Genomic DNA, 17,248 nt, shown 5'->3' with positions numbered 1-17,248 from the left:
AGGTCAACATTCACAAGGCCGCAGGGCCTGACGGATTACCAGGACGTGTACTCCGAGCATGTGCTGACCAACTGGCAAGTGTCTTCACTGACATTTTCAACATGTCCCTGACTGAGTCTGTAATACCAACATGTTTCAAGCAGACAACCATAGTCCCTGTGGCCAAGGACACTAAGATAACCTGCCTAAATGACTACCGACCCGTAGCACTGACGTCTGTAGCCATGAAGTGCTTTGAAAGGCTGGTCATGGCTCACATCAACACCATTATCCCAGAAACCCTATACCCACTCCAATTTGCATACCGCCCCAACAGATCCACAGATGATGCAATCTCTATTGCACTCCACACTGCCCTTTCCCACCTGGACAAGAGGAACACTTACGTGAGAATGCTATTCATTGACTACAGCTCAGCGTTCAACACCATAGTGCCCTCAAAGCTCATCACTAAGCTAAGGATCCTGGGACTAAACACCTCCCTCTGCAACTGGTGTTCATATCACCAACAAACTATCATGGTCCAAACACACCAAGACAGTCGTGAAGAGGGCACGACAAAACCTATTCCCCCTCAGGAGACTGAAAAGATTTGGCATGGGTCCTCAGATCCTCAAAAAGTTTTACAGCTGCACCATCGAGAGCATCCTGACTGGTTGCATCACCGCCTGGTATGGCAACTGCTCGGCTTCCGACCGCAAGGCACTACAGAGGGTAGTGCGTACAGCCCAGTACATCACTGGGGCCAAGCTTCCTGCCATCCAGGACCTCTATACAAGGCGGTGTCAGAGGAAAGCCCTCAAAATTGTCAAAGACTCCAGCCACCCTAGTCATAGACTGTTCTCTCTGCTACCGCACGGCAAGCGGTACCGGAGCGCCAAGTCTAGGTCCAAAAGGCTCCTCAACAGCTTCTACCCCCAAGCCATAAGACTCCTGAACAGCTAATCATGGCTTCCCGGACCCCCCCACCCCCACCCCCACCCCATCTTTTTACGCTGCTCCTACTCTGTTAATTATTTATGCATAGTCACTTTAACTCTACCCACATGTACATATTACCTCAACTACCTCAACTAGCCGGTTCCCCCGCACATTGACTCTGCACCGGTAAGCCCCTGTATATAGCCTCCCTACTGTTATTTTATTTGACTTCTGCTCTTTTTTTCTCAACACTTTTTTGTTGTTGTTGTTTTATTTTACTTTTTTATATAAAAACATTTATGCATTGTTGGTTAAGGGCTGTAAGTAAGCATTTTACGGTAATGTCTACACCTGTTGTATTCAGCGCATGTGGCAAATAACATTTGATTTGATTTGATGTCTGGTGAGGACCTGCCTTACAACAGGCCTACAAGCCCCCAGTCCAGCCTCTCTCAGCCTATTGCGGACAGTCTGAGCACTGATGGAGGGATTGTGCGTTCCTGGTGTAACTCGGGCAGTTGTTGTTGCCATCCTGTACCTGTCCCGCAGGTGTGATGTTCGGATGTACCGATCCTGTGCAGGTGTTGTTACACGTGGTCTGCCACTGCGAGGACGATCAGTTGTCCAACCTGTCTCCCTGTAGTGCTGTCTTAGGCGTATCACAGTACGGACATTGCAATGTATTGCCCTGGCCACATCTGCAGTCCTCATGCCTCCTTGCAGCATGCATAAGGCACGCTCGCGCAGATGAGCAGGGACCCTGGGCATCTTTCTTTTGGTGTTTTTCAGAGTCAGTAGAAAGGCCTCTTTAGTGTCCTAAGTTTTCATAACTGTGACCTTAATTGCCTACCGTCTGTAAGCTGTTAGTGTCTTAATGACCATTCCACAGGTGCATGTTCGTTAATTGTTTATGGTTAATTGAACAAGCATGGGAAACAGTGTTTAAACCCTTTACAATGAAGATCTTTGAAAGACAAGATCCTGAAAAAGGGACGTTTCTTTTTTTGCTTAGTTTACATACTATATACACCTTATGGACCTGTTTATGTTAATTAATGGTCAATTACCGTGAGACTGGCAGCATGATAGTTGCCTGCTGACACCACCACAGACCTAGACAAAATATATCCTCCATATTGCTCTAAGGAAATGTGTATGTGACTTTAAAAAATACACACCATAACACACACGGCCGCACACACACGTATGCACATGCACACACTCACAATCTTTCTCTCCTTCAAAGTGCTGTAATGAAAAACTTATGTGGCGTCACACACACAAACACACATTCTAAGCAAATAAACAGGAGAAGTGGTAGCAAATAACGGAAGCCCATTAATTGGTCACTTTTGGCAGAATTTAATTGATGTGCCACCCGTCGCGGTGTATTCACAGCAAGTGTGACATCCTATCCTAGAGAGGTACCAAAATAGCCCCTCATTAACTGGAAGCTTCTCCTGAACACACGCACACACACACACTACACAGACCCGAACTCACTAAATGTTCATATTCCAATGTATCTATAGAGAGGAAGGTGGGACAATGAGGGAGAGATGACTCACTGTATTGCTCAACTCGCTGACGCTTTCATCCCCATATCCTGATACTGACACCCTGATAATACATTATTTCTTACACATAGCCTGCCCTATCACGAGTTAGTTGAGGCTTGTCGACTTCTAGGGAAAATTGTAGACGTGTATTAGCATTAGGCCAACTGTTATTGTTTTTTTTCCCTCTATTGATATCATCATCATTACAGCCAGGATTAGGTTTGTGAGTGATATATCATTTCTAATTTCGCATCTATTTAATAACATCTGTCCTCATAGGTATTGACTATAATATAAAATATTAGAATACAGTAATATAAAGTAGAATACATATTATCAATAAATCCTCTTCTAATTGTTTTTAGGGGACTCATCACACCTAGGCTCGCCTAATCCTATGCCACATGGGAAGAGTAGAGCTGATTCTTATTTTTACTCGTCCGAACCACGTTGTTTTTTCCCCTACAGTCTGCTCCTCAATTCTTGCCTTCAACCTTTCCGCTTCGCTCCGCTTCGCTCCGCACCGCTTGCTTTGCAGTCAGTGCCTTATTTCTGTTGCTGCAGCAGTCAGATGAGAGACAAAAGGAACGCAATGGAGAGAGCGCGATTAGGAAATGAAGAGAGCGAGAGAGAGGGGGAGAGAGAGGGGATGGTCTGACGTCAGCTAGACCCATATGACTTGCTTCGCCCTACCTCCACTGACCAGCAGCTCTGCGTTCTGCACACTCAGCCTCAGTACCAAATCAACCACAGGAGGAAAGACTGGGCGACAGTCTTCTTTTGAGAGAAATAGGAGAGACAACGTTGAGCGCGCCAAAGCCTACCCCATCCTATTTTGGAAACCGTCAGATTTCTGCTGGGTAAAACCCGATTTCGTTGGTGTTTTTCATCTAAATTGATCGGAGGAATTATATTCAAATGGAAAGACGCAGACTGCAGCTGTTGCTGTAGGCAGTCTGTACCCTGCGCGAGGGAGTTGCGTCTTCGTCTGCCTCTCCGGCCATCCGACGCTTCTTTCACCAGGTGTTGCGTTCATACACCAACCCCGACATGAGGATGGGGGAGGGGCGCGTTGCGCGTAGTGTCTAGAGCTCTCGACGTTGATCTATTCTCCTCAGAGCGCCTCAATATGATGTCCAAATCATTCAGGCGAGGCGTCCGGTTATGTTGAAGATTCCGGAAAATCCTGGACAATATTCATTCCACTCTTCAGTTGACTGGACACGCGGGACCATTACCTTAATATAAGGAAAAACAAAATATGCTTCAAGATTTCGGTTTCATTCCATGGCACACTCATTCCAAAACGAATGGAAAATCCAGCAGCAGGAGGACATGCTGCGTTAGCGACGCCTGAGGCAAGCACACTTGAAAACCTGTCAACAATATTACAGCTTTATCTATATCTGTGTCCTCTCATATGCAAACATGACTGCACAGGTGTGTTAAATTAGCTTTCTTTTTGGACGTGAATACTGTTCATTTTGCAGACGTTCATTTTCATTATGCACTGACAACGGCGCACTGTTATAATGGTGCGGACCGTTGGCACATGGTGGCAGGCACTGTGGTTTTTGACACCTTGCCTAATTAATTATGCATGTGCGGTTGAGCGGCATTGACAGTGATGGAAATTATATTTATTCAATAGACCAATTCTTGCATTTTTACGTGACTGCTGGGTGCATGACAATGACCGACAAGTGCACTTTTTCAATTCAGCTCGACACACCCCAAGGAAACCATGCCAGCTCGATTCGATGTGCACAAGACATCTCCCCAGATTCGCTGAGCTTGGCTAACATCTAGAAAACAGGGGTAAATCACCAACCACGTTGAAAACAATGGAATTGTCGGAAGTTCGATGTTCCAGTGCAAGCGAAGAACTCTACACCATCAACAGGACGCCAACCAGCAACAGCAGCACACGACCCAAACGGTTGTTGTGGCAGAACGCGGTTCGACACATCACGGAGCAGAGGTTCATCCACGAGCAGAGCGAAGCGAAAGGCATCACCCCAGACGAGCACTACGACCAAAGCCTACGGAAACAGTCTGCGGGTAGGACCTCGGTAGGCGACAGACACAACAATGGGGGAACCAAAGTCTTCCCCGAGCGCGCGAGCAGTGACCTAGGATTTCTCCAAATCGATTGCGCTCCGAGCAACTCAGACTTTTTCTTGAACTGGGGCTACACATACAGAGGCGTAATATTCCCCACTCTACGCAATTCTTTCAAATCTCGGGACCTCGAGCGTCTGTACCAACGCTATTTTTTGGGCCAGAGGCGCAAATCGGTGGTGGTGATGAACATTTTGGATGTGGTGACCAAACTAACCCTGTTGGTTTTACATTTAACTCTTGCGTCTTCGCCAATGGATCCCATCAAAGGAATGCTCTTGGGCTTTTTCACTGGCATCGAAGTGGTCATTTGTGCCTTAGTGGTAGTCCGAAAAGACACGACCTCTCACAGCTATCTGCAATACAGCGGCGTGGTGACGTGGGTGGTCATGGCCACGCAGATTCTGGCGGCTGGATTGGGCTACGGACTCTTGGGCGACGGAGTCGGATACGTGCTTTTCACCCTCTTTGCCACTTACAGTATGCTTCCCTTGCCTCTCACTTGGGCTATTCTGGCTGGTTTGGCCACCTCAACACTCCACATTGTTGTGCAGCTATTCATCTCCCCAAACGCACAGCTCTCCACAAATCAGGTATGTGAAATAGGAATAAGGCTACACCCCCTGCTTCCCTCCCTCCCTACACTGCTTTTAATATATATATATATATTTCTTTAATAAAATGAAAATGTGTGTTTTGTAAGTCAAGCATAATGTGTCCACATCACATGTAGGTTAGGCGTTATCACCCTATTTTAACAGGTGTCTTAAACATATCATAGTCCACTGAGTATTATGAGCATTCTAGAGTAGGCCTAGTTTAATATTATTTCGACAGTAGGGAACTAGGGGGTAACTAGCCACCATAAGAACAATATCTAATTGCTGACACAAAAAAGCAACCTTTGGCAAAAAAAATGGTATGTGGATGAAGGTCATGCTTAGGTGAATAAACTATAAAGGGAAATAATTAAGCTAAGTCTAGTTGTCTTATTTTAATTATTTTAATAAAATATGGGGGGAAATGGTGTTACACGTCACCATTAATATCCGCACTATGAGGAGATTTGATGTAAAGTCCCTATTTTTAACTCACCTGCACATACATTTTCTTTGTTCTGTCTTTGTTGTTCCTTTTCCATACATTCCATTATGTACAATTGCACTAAATATGATTTGAATAATGCAAGATTTTAAATCCCAGTAGTCTTTAAAATTACATTCAGGAGCAAAAGGTTTTCAATAGTTGTTTTTAATTCATAAAAATAATAATTTATTGGAATATAATATTGGAATGGAATATAAATAATAACATTAAATAACATTGGAATATAACATTTAATAACAATAACTTAACTAATTAACACAGGGTAACATTGATGTGGCAACTCTCTTATGCTCTGCTATTGCACAATTTTAATTTGTACCTGTAGGTCACAAATAAAGCTATCTCCAGTAAAATTGGAGCACAACTCATGAGCCCAGCTCCTGCACTGCTTACATCTAATACAGTCCCCACCTGTGACTGAAAACAGGGGGATAGATGCCAATTGTAAGCTGTCTCTTAAAAACGTAGATAGCTATATAGCTATATGACATAAAATGCTGTGTAAAATAGCTAAAAGGCTTTAAAGTTCCATTAACTGTAAAGCTATCAGACACTAGTGGAAACATTTACAATTGAAATGTAAGTTACGTTATCTTTTTTAAATGTATTTTACCACAGATGATCTGGTAGTAAGGTTGCAAGCAGCTTATGCTAACTAGCTAGCTGGCAAGCATTTACTGCTAGTTAGCAAGTTAGCATAAACTAGCGCTAACTGGATAGTCATTGTCTAAATGACAGGTAGAAACACATTCATAACCATAAAGGGGTAACTATATCAACAATTCAAAAAATTAGATCAACTTACCACAAAATCGTTTTGTTGAAATATCTCAAAATGTTGTGATGACACAGAGGAAATATTTTGTTCAGCAAGAAAAGTGACAGCCAGGGAAAGTGTTGGGGAAATAATTTGGTGACATCTTGTGGTCTTTATGTGAATTACAGGGGGGGGGGGGGGGGCAGTTACCCCAGGGGGCTAGTTACCCCCTACTACCCTAAGTGGTATTTGTATTTGTATTTATTACGGATCCCCAGCAGCTACTCTTCCTGGGGTCCAACCACAATTTACATACAATTAAACAATACATAACACAACACCTTATTACACACTACTCTACCATAACATATTTACAATACAAAATCAATAATACAACAAAATAACTATATTAAAATATGTGTGTGTAGAGTGCGTGTGTTATCATGTGTTTGTGAATGCTGTGTGTGTGTGTGTGTGTCTCTTCACAGTCCGCGCTGTTCCATAAAGTGTAGTTTTATCTGTTTTTTAAATCTGATTTTACTGCTTGACTGAGTTACATGATGTGGAATAGAGTTCCATGTAGTCATGGCTCTATGTAGTACTGTGTGTTTCCCGTAGTCTGTTCTGGACTTGAGGACTGTGAAGAGACCTCTGGTGGCATGTCTCGTGGGGTATGCATGGGTGTCCGAGCTGTGTGACAGCATTCCAAACAGACAGCTCGGGACATTCAGCTTGTCTACACCTCTTAAAAAAACAAGCAGTGATGAAGTCAATCTCTCTTCCACTCTAAGCCAGGAGAGAGTAACATGCATGTCATTAATGTTAGCTCTCCATGTACTTTTAAGTGCCAGCCATGCTGCCCTGTTCTGAGCCAACTGCAATTTTCGCAAGTCCCTCCTTGTGGCACCTGATCACACTACTGAACAGTAGTCTAGGTGTGACAAAACTAGGGCCTGTAGGACCCTGTCTTGTTGATAGTGTTGTTAAGAAGGCAGAGCAGTGCTTAATTATGGACATACTTCTCCCCATCTTAGCTACTGTTGTATCATTATGCTTTGACCATGACAGTTTACAATCCAGGGTTACTCCAAGCAGTTTAGTCACCTCAACTTGCTAAATTTCCACATTATTCATTACAAGATGTAGTTGAGGTTTAGGGTTTAGTGAATGATTTGACCCAAATATAATGCTTTTAGTTTTGGAAATATTTAGGACTAACTTATTCCTTGCCACCCATTCCGAAACTAACTGCAACTCTTTATTAAGTGTTGCAGTTATTTCAGTTGCTGTAGCAGCTGACGTGTATAGTGTTGAGTCATCCGCATACATAGACACACTGGCTTTACTCAAAGCCAGTGGCATGTCATTAGTAAAGATGGAAAAAAGTAAGGGGCCTAAACAGCTGCCCTGGGGAATTCCTGATTCTACCTGGATTAAGTTTGAGAGGCTTCCATTAAAGAACACCCTCTGTGTTCTGTTAGACAAGTAACTCTTTATCCACATTATAGCAGGGTGTGTAAAGCCATAACACATACGTTTTTCCAGCAGCAGACTAAGATCGATAATGTCAAAAGCTGCACTGAAGTCTATCAAAGCAGCCCCCACAATCTTTTTATCATCAATTTCTCTCAGCCAATCATCAGTCATTTGTGTAAGTGCTGTGCTTGTTGAATGTCCTTCTCTATAAGCATGCTGAAAGTTTGTTGTCAGTTTTTTAAACTGTAAAATAGCATTGTATCTGGTCAAACACAATTTTTCCCAATAGTTTACTATGGATTGTTAACAGGCTAATTGGTCGGCTATTTGAGACAGTAAAGGGGGCTTTACTATTCTTAGGTAGTGGAATGACTTTTGCTTCCCTCCAAACCTTGGGGCACATACATTCTAGCAGGCTTAAATTGAAAATATGGCAAATAGGCATGGCAATATCGTCCGCTGTTATCCTCAGTAATGTTCCATCCAAGCTGTCAGACCCCGGTGGCTTGTCATTGTTAATAGACAACAATATTTTTTTCACCTCTTCCACACTCACTTTACAGAATTCAAAATTACAATGCTTGTCTTTCATAATTTGGTCAGATATACTTGGATGTGTAGTTTCAGCAGTTGTTGCTGGCATGTGATGCCTAAGTTTGCTAATTTTGCCAATTAAATAATTATTAAAGTAGTTGGCATTATCAGTTGGTTTTGTGATGAACAAGCCTTCTGATTCAATGAATGATGGAGCTGAGTTTGCCATTTTTCCCATAATTTTATTTAAGGTGCTCCAAAGCTTTTCACTATCATTCTTTATGTCATTTATCCTTGTTTCATAGGGTTGTTTCTTCTTCTTTTATTCAGTTTAGTCATATGATTTCTCAATTTGCAATAAGTTTGCCAATCGGTTGTGCAGCTAGACTTATTTGCCTCTCCTTTTGCCTCATCCCTCTCAACCATAACATTTTTCAATTCCTCATCAATATACAGGGATTTAACAGTTTGTACAGTCATTTTCTTAATGAGTGAATGCTTATTAGTAACTGGAATAAGCAATTTCATAAATGCGTCAAGTGCAGTGTCTCTCTGCTCCTCATTACACACTACGGACCAACATACAGTGGGGAGAACAAGTATTTGATACACTGCCGATTTTGCAGGTTTTCCTACAAACAAAGCATGTAGAGGTCTGTAATTTTGATCATATGTACACTTCAACTGTGAGAGTTGAAATCCAGAAAATCACATTGTATGATTTTTAAGTAATTAATTTGCATTTTATTGCATGACATAAGTATTTGATACATCAGAAAAGCAGAACTTAATATTTGGTACAGAAACCTTTGTTTGCAATTACAGAGATCATACGTTTCCTGTAGGTCTTGACCAGGTTTGCACACACTGCAGCAGGGATTTTGGCCCACTCCTCCATACAGACCTTCTCCAGATCCTTCAGGTTTCGGGGCTGTCGCTGGGCAATACGGACTTTCAGCTCCCTCCAAAGATTTTCTATTGGGTTCAGGTCTGGAGACTGGCTAGGCCACTCCAGGACCTTGAGATGCTTCTTACAGAGCCACTCCTTAGTTGCCCTGGCGGTGTGTTTCGGGTCGTTGTCATGCTGGAAGACCCAGCCACGACCCATCTTCAATGCTCTTACTGAGGGAAGGAGGTTGTTGCCCAAGATCTCGCGATACATGGCCCCATCCATCCTCCCCTCAATACGGTGCAGTCGTCCTGTCCCCTTTGCAGAAAAGCATCCCCAAAGAATGATGTTTCCACCTCCATGCTTCACGGTTGGGATGGTGTTCTTGGGGTTGTACTCATCCTTCTTATTCCTCCAAACACGGCGAGTGGAGTTTAGACCAAAAAGCTATATTTTTGTCTCATCAGACCACATGACCTTCTCCCATTCCTCCTCTGGATTCCCAGATGGTCATTGGCAAACTTCAGATGGGCCTGGACATGCGCTGGCTTGAGCAGGGGGACCTTGCGTGCGCTGCAGGATTTTAATCCATGACGGCGTAGTGTGTAACTAATGGTTTTCTTTGAGACTGTGGTCCCAGCTCTCTTCAGGTCATTGACCAAGTCCTGCCGTGTAGTTCTGGGCTGATCCCTCACCTTCCTCATGATCATTGATGCCCCACGAGGTGAGATCTTGCATGGAGCCCCAGACCGAGGGTGATTGACCATCATCTTGAACTTCTTCCATTTTCTAACAATTGCACCAACAGTTGTTGCCTTCTCACCAAGCTGCTTGCCTATTGTCCTGTAGCCTATCCCAGCCTTGTGCCCTGGCTGTGTCTACAATTTTATCCCTGATGTCCTTACACAGCTCTCTGGTCTTGGCCATTGTGGAGAGGTTGGAGTCTGTTTGATTGAGTGTGTGGACAGGTGTCTTTTAAACAGGTAACGAGTTCAAACAGGTGCAGTTAATACAGGTAATGAGTGGAGAACAGGAGGGCTTCTTAAAGAAAAACTAACAGGTCTGTGAGAGACGGAATTCTTACTGGTTGGTAGGTGATCAAATACTTATGTCATGCAATAAAATGCAAAATTAATTACTTAAAAATCATACAATGTGATTTTCTGGATTTTTGTTTTAGATTCCGTCTAGTGTACCTATGATACAAATTAAAGACCTCTACATGCTTTGTAAGCAGGAAAACCTGCAAAATAGGCAGTGTATCAAATACTTGTTCTCCCCACTGTATATTCTTTACATCAACAACATAGGAATCACTACAAAACATCTTGTATGACCTCTTATACATTATATTAGGCCCAGCCTTTGGAACTTTGGTTTTCCTAGATATGGCTACTATATTGTGATCACTACATCCAATGGATTTGGATGCTGCTTTCAAACACATCTCTGCAGCATTAGTAAATAATGATCAATACATGTTGATGATTTAATTCCTGTACTGTTTGTAACTACCCTGGTAGGTTGACTGATAACCTGAACCAGGTTGCAGGCACTGGTTACAGTTTGAAGCTTTCTCTTGAGTGGGCAGCCTGATGAAATATCACCCAGAAAGTATACCTCTCTATTGATATCACATACATTATCAAGCATTTTACATGTTATCTAGATACTGACTGTTAGCACTTGGTGGTCTATAGCAGCTTCCCACCATAATTGGCTTTAGGTGAGGCAGATGAACCTGTAGCCATATTACTTCAACAGTATTTAACATGAGATCCTCTCTAATCTTCACAGGAATGTGGTTCTGAATATAAACAGCAACACCTCCACCATTGGCATTTCTATATTTTCTGTAAATGTTATAACCTTGTATTGCTACCACTGTATCCCCAAAGGTGTTATCTAAGTGAGTTTCAGAAATGTCATCTGTTACTAGCAAATGATTGATTTCATGAACCTTGTTTCTTAAGCTACATATGTTAACGTGGGCTATTTTGAGCACTTTTCTTCTGAGATGCTTATTTGTTTTTATTGCTTTACTGGGAAGCTTAGCAGCAGTAGATGTGGTCATGTTCTTTATGTTAGTGCAGTGTGAGCTGCACACAGTGGCCTTCCTCCTCGGGCACACCGGCTCAGTGCTAACAGTATAAATCTGGTACTTAGGCACATTATTACTGCATACAATAGCTGTAGGTTCAGCAGAGGCATTCAGGGCAGTTAGAGGGACATAAATTAGGTTACGTATATTGTGTTTACCGACGCCCCTGTTGTAACGTACATTTGCTGAAGCATTTTGACAACTCTGCGTCAGAATGGTAGGGATTAGCTGAGCTGGGCTTGGGTCATTGCTAAGTCATTGTCTCAACGCAGCCTTATAATGCTGTGAAAGGATCCAGGAACCAGGATCCCATCCTCCTTATAAAACGTGTTTTGTTTCCAAAAGGTATCGAAATTGTCAACAAAGGTTACACCCATTGAGCTGCAATAATCACATAGCCAATTGTGACGAGCAAGAATCCTGCTAAAGCGTTCAATGCCACGATTCAGAGAGGGCACAGGGCCAGATATGATGGGTTTTTTGTTAGTGTCTAGCAGAGAGTCAATCAGTTCTTTAAAATCCAGTTTCAACTGTTCAGAGCTGCCCTTCATAATGTCATTAAAACCCACATAGACTACGATAGAATTGATTTTCATGTCCTGACTAAGTACATTCGGGAGCAGCTTAGTAATGTCATTTACTCGAGCTCCGGGATAGGACATTGTTTTTGCACCAGGAACGGTCACATTTCTTACCATGGAGCTGCCCAAAATCACGGCTGGCAAGAAGGACGAGGAAATTCGCCCACTCCCACGCTTCACAGGATGCAGGCCTCTGACATATGGAGAAGCCCCGCTCGATCCAGAGCAGGGATGGAAGGTTGCTGACTTCGAAATCGTAGTAGTAGGCACTGCGGCCACAGACACAGGCACCCCAAGCGACGAAGGGGCAGGAAGATCAGGCTCCAGGACGGTGAAACTATTCATTGTTTGTATCCGCTCCGGGCCTCTCATTGGGAGTGTAGACTGCTTTGCGGGAGGTCGCGGTCTTCAGCTTCCACGGCTCGTGACATGCGACCATCATTGATTGCCTTTCTCCTCATGCTGTGCTCCTTCGACGGCGCTATCAGATGATGGAACTCCGGGCAACACCGGACAGTCAGATAACGACAAACAGCAAGGCGGAGATGCATCCAACAAGCGCGAACGCCGTCCCGCCACCGGCGTCGAAAATGTAAACATTCCACTCTGCGTTTTCCCCAGTTTTTTACGTAGGCTGGCGACCTGAATGATCAAGGAAGCCACCTCAAGCCTATAATCCTCGGCAAGTAAACAATTGCCGCATAGGAACTCCGAGTGATCCGGTTTGTCCCGAATCAAGCGTAATAGATACAGCTCCTACAGCGCTGGAACCGTTCATTTAGTTCTCCAGACAAAGAGGGCTCCATTGCAAAACTCATCTGGTACTAACTTCGTTAGCTTGATGGCTAGCAGCTTAGCATCTTTGTAGAGCAGGCTTCAACCTGTCTCTTAAGCGGGATTCCGGGACAAGAAATAGCAGTCCTAGCTGTTAAAAGCTAACCGCGTCGTGGAATCCACGCAACAACAAGTTCTGTATTCGTTTTTATGAAGAGCGTTTTTGTTTTAATCTAAAATAACAAACCGAGTGTTTTCCAGCATACAATGTTCAGCTGCGCACTCTGATGTAGTATTACAAAATCCTGGTCTATTTCAAGCACCAAATTCTAAACGTCTGATTATCTTATGGTCTAAAATCTAAGGAAAGCCGTTTTAACATATATTCATTGAATTTTTATATCAATAGTTTTATTTTTTTATATCAATAATTGTCGAATTCTGGATATATTAGCATATATTTAGCATTATTAAGACTGAAACCCAATCAGCTTCAAGTGCCTTGAATGTCAATTAAGTATTACGTGATTTATAACGAAGTGATCACGGATTCGCGGGATCCTCGACAGCAGGAGAAGAGCCATGCATAGCAACAATTTTGGCAAAACTAAGATGGAGGAGGGTGGAGAGTTGTCAAAATAGAAGTAGAAGTACAGTGCATTTATTGCTAGCTGTGCTGTGGAGATGTAAACAACAATAGAAGGGTTGCAGTTGACGTACGACGGCTCCTGACAGCCATGTTGGAAGACCACCGGATCAAATCTTTCGACAACAACAGCTGAGTGGCTACCCCAAGCTGCATGATAACAGTGCCTGAGTTGATTCATCGCCACGGTCAATTTTTGCGCAGTATTTGGCTGCTCTAACAAGGCAGGAAAGACAACAGGATTACCCGCAATCATGAAACACCAAGGAGATAAGACTTAAGAACTGTCAGATAAGCAAATAAATGTTTTTGCCCGTCAAGACCAGCACCCAGACAGCTGTCAGTACAGGTTCTACTCCGATCGTTTCATCACTGGTAAGTCTGATCGATTTTGAGTTTAGTTTAGCTATTATGCTAACCAGGTGTTAACAACAAGACTCAGTTATCCAACATTAGCTAGCTAGATAGCTTGTAGTCTAGCTATTAGCATATGTCTCTTACACAGTTTTTTGTATTTATTTTACCCTTATTTTACCAGGTAAGTTGACTGAGAACACATTCTCATTTACAGCAACGACCTGGGGAATAGTTACAAGGGAGAGGAGGGGGGATGAATGAGCCAATTGGAAGCTAGGAATGATTAGGTGGAGGCTGCTGAGGGGAGGACGGCTCATAGTAATGGCTGGAATGGTGTCAATGGAATGGTATTAACCGCATGTTTTTATTCGGTTTTATTTCCTGCAGTGTCTATTAATTGTCCAAACGCACTACTGAATGTACTATACGTCATTCCCAAACATTCTATGAATTTATGAAAATGACCATATCTAAATGCTCGCTTGTCAGAAAAATGTAAGAAAAAGGTGTCATATTCTTCCTGGGGGTGTATATGAACAGATTTGAATATGATTTAATGTTGCTAAAATGCTGTCTGTTCCACTTTAAGCTTGCCACAACAAAGGGGTTGACTACTTATTGACTCAAGACATTTCAGCTTTGCACAAAAATAGAAACGCAACATTTAAAGCGTTGGTGCCATGTTTCATGAGCTGAAATTAAAGATCCCAGAAATGTTCCATACGCACAAAAAGCATATTTCTTTCAAATTATGTGCACATATATGTTTACATCCCTGTTAGTGAGCATTTCTCCTTTGCCAAGATAATCCATCCACCTGACAGGTGTGGCATATCAAGAAGCTGATTAAATAGCATTATCATTACACAGGTGCACCTTGTGTTGGGTACAATAAAAGGCCACTCTAAAATGTGCAGTTTTGTCACACAACACAATGCCACAGATGTCTCAAGTTTTGAGGGAGCGTGCAATTGTCATGCTGACTGCAAGAATGTCCACCAAAGCTGTTGCCAGAGAATTTAATGTTCATTTCTCAACCATAAGCCGCCTCCAATGTTGTTTTAGAGAATTTGGCAGTACATCCAACCGACCTCCGCAGCCCACGTGTATGGCATCGTATGGGCGAGTGGTTTTCTGATGTCAACATTGTCAACAGAGTGCCCCATGGTGGCGGTGGGGTTATGGTATGGGCAGGCATAAGCTACGGACAACAAACACAATTGCATTTTATCGATGGCAATTTGAATGCACAGAGATACCGTGACGAGATCCTGCGGCCCATTGTGCCATTCATCTGCCGCCATCACCTCATGTTTCAGCATGATGATAATACACGGCCCCATGTCGCAAGGATCTGTACACAATTCCTGGAAGCTGAAAATATCCATGGCCTGCATACTCACCAGACATGTCACCCATGTACGACAGCGTGTTTCAGTTCCTGCCGATATCCAGCAACTTTGCACAGCCAATGAAGAGGAGTGGGACAACATTCCACAGGCCATAATCAACAGCCTGATCAACTCTATGCGAAGGAGATGTGTTGCGCTGCATGAGGCAAATGGTGGTCACACCAGATACTGACTGGTTTTCTGATCCACGCCCCAACCTTTTTTAAAGGTATCTGTGACCAACAGATGCATATCTGTATTCCCAGTCATGTGGAATCATAGATTAGGGCCTAATTAATTTATTTCAATTGACTGATTTCCTTATATGAACGGTAACTCAGTAAAGTCTTTGAAGTTCTTGCATGTTGCGTTTATATTTTTGCTTTCAATATGGTAGATTTTGCATTCATTGTGTCCGTATCAAGTTTACAAACTATCATTTCAAAGTTAAATATATTCAAATTCTCAGAATTCAGAATCAGATTCAATACCAGAGACAACATCCTGGTACTTTGCCAGCCAGGAAAGGTAGAGGAGAACAGATGGAATCTAATGCTCTCTGTGGTAAACAGAAGCTTCTAGCAGTTTCTGTGGCATGTTGAATGTATTGTCTTCCTATGAATTTGGCTCTAGCGTTTGAACCGTTTTGACTATATGTTATAATGACCCCATTCCTGAAAGCTAAGACTCTCTTTGAACATGGCCATGCCTTCCATTCCCCTCTGTGGTGATCATAGGCCGCGCAGGACATGCTAGAAGGAAGCGTCTCAAAAAACATAATTTGGCCTCCATTAGTTAGTTGTTAAATAGCCCTGTCATAGCCATTGTAAGGATAGCCTTTCCACTCCCTATTTCATCTTGCTCTTGTGACGGACATGTCACAAGACTGTGGTATCCCATTTAGCTAAACCCCATGGGGAGGAGCTCAGGAAGCTAACACAAGTCTTCATGTCTCCAGCAAGGTTACTCATCAAAAGAGTGTGGTTCATTAAACCACCTCGGTCACATTTCACCCCCCTTTGACCTCATACTCAGAGATCACAACACCAAATATAGCTGACTGGTTTTGAAATCAGGCAAAAGGATCTGTGCACCCCATTTAATGAGAGTGCAACAGAGGTGGTTTAGTGATCCATGCATGTGATGAGCAACCTTGCCTGAGACCTGAAGACATGTTAGTTTGACTGATTGGGTTCTAACCCAGGTCTCCGGTGTGCCAGACAATGCAACTTTTCCGGTGTCAGACAACTCAATTATCACGTGAGCGTGGTCACCAAACCACCTATGTAACACTTCACCCCCCTTTGACCTCCTCGTTGAAGTGACCCATCCAAGTCAAAGGACCAGTGCCTACGCTTTAGCTCAGCAGGCTTACACAGTCTAACCAGTCAGTCACATTACCCTTATAATGACTACCCTTAAAAAGTTTGCTAAGTTGAGACAGTTTTTTGGTCCTAACATAGCTACTATTGAACATAAATAGCTTCTTACAGAGCAAACTTGACCGACTAGAGAGTAAAAGTTATGTTTTTTGTTAATGCTAGCCAACACATGAAGAGTTGAGGCTCTTTGGTAGCTAGCTATCTACGCTAATGCTCAATCTTGGTGACAAAACACGCGCATAGGGAAGTTAAAGTTATCGTAGCTATATACAGTGGGGAAAAAAAGTATTTAGTCAGCCACCAATTATGCAAGTTCTCCCACTTAAAAAGATGAGAGAGGCCTGTAATTTTCATCGTAGGTACACGTCAACTATGACAGACAAATTGAGAATTTTTTTCTCCAGAAAATCACATTCTAGGATTTTTTATGAATTTATTAGCAAATTATGGTGGAAAATAAGTATTTGGTCACCTACAAACAAGGAAGATTTCTGGCTCTCACAGACCTGTAACTTCTTCTTTAAGAGGCTCCTCTGTCCTCCACTCGTTACCTGTATTAATGGCACCTGTTTGAACTTGTTATCAGTATAAAAGACACCTGTCCACAGCCTCAAACAGTCACACTCCAAACTCCACTATGGCCAAGACCAAA

The 17,248-nt window shown here is 42.9% G+C and overlaps 1 protein-coding gene across 1 annotated transcript in view; it reads left to right on the top strand.

Moving 5' to 3' along the window:
- Positions 1 to 4,324: 4,324 nt before the first annotated feature.
- The window catches only part of adcy8 (adenylate cyclase 8 (brain)), a gene marked incomplete at its 5' end in the record, with an annotated part of 237,200 nt that continues 224,276 nt past the window's right edge, over positions 4,325 to 17,248 (top strand). Inside the window, one exon of the mRNA XM_084139802.1 lies at positions 4,325 to 5,194. Within this exon, the coding sequence (XP_083995928.1) occupies positions 4,325 to 5,194 (870 nt within the window). The remainder of the gene's footprint in view (positions 5,195 to 17,248) is intronic.

The sequence above is a fragment of the Coregonus lavaretus genome (genome assembly GCF_964263955.1).
Source record: "Coregonus lavaretus genome assembly, chromosome: 23".
Lineage (NCBI taxonomy): Eukaryota > Metazoa > Chordata > Actinopteri > Salmoniformes > Salmonidae > Coregonus > Coregonus lavaretus.
This window is presented reverse-complemented; position numbering and strand designations above follow the sequence as displayed.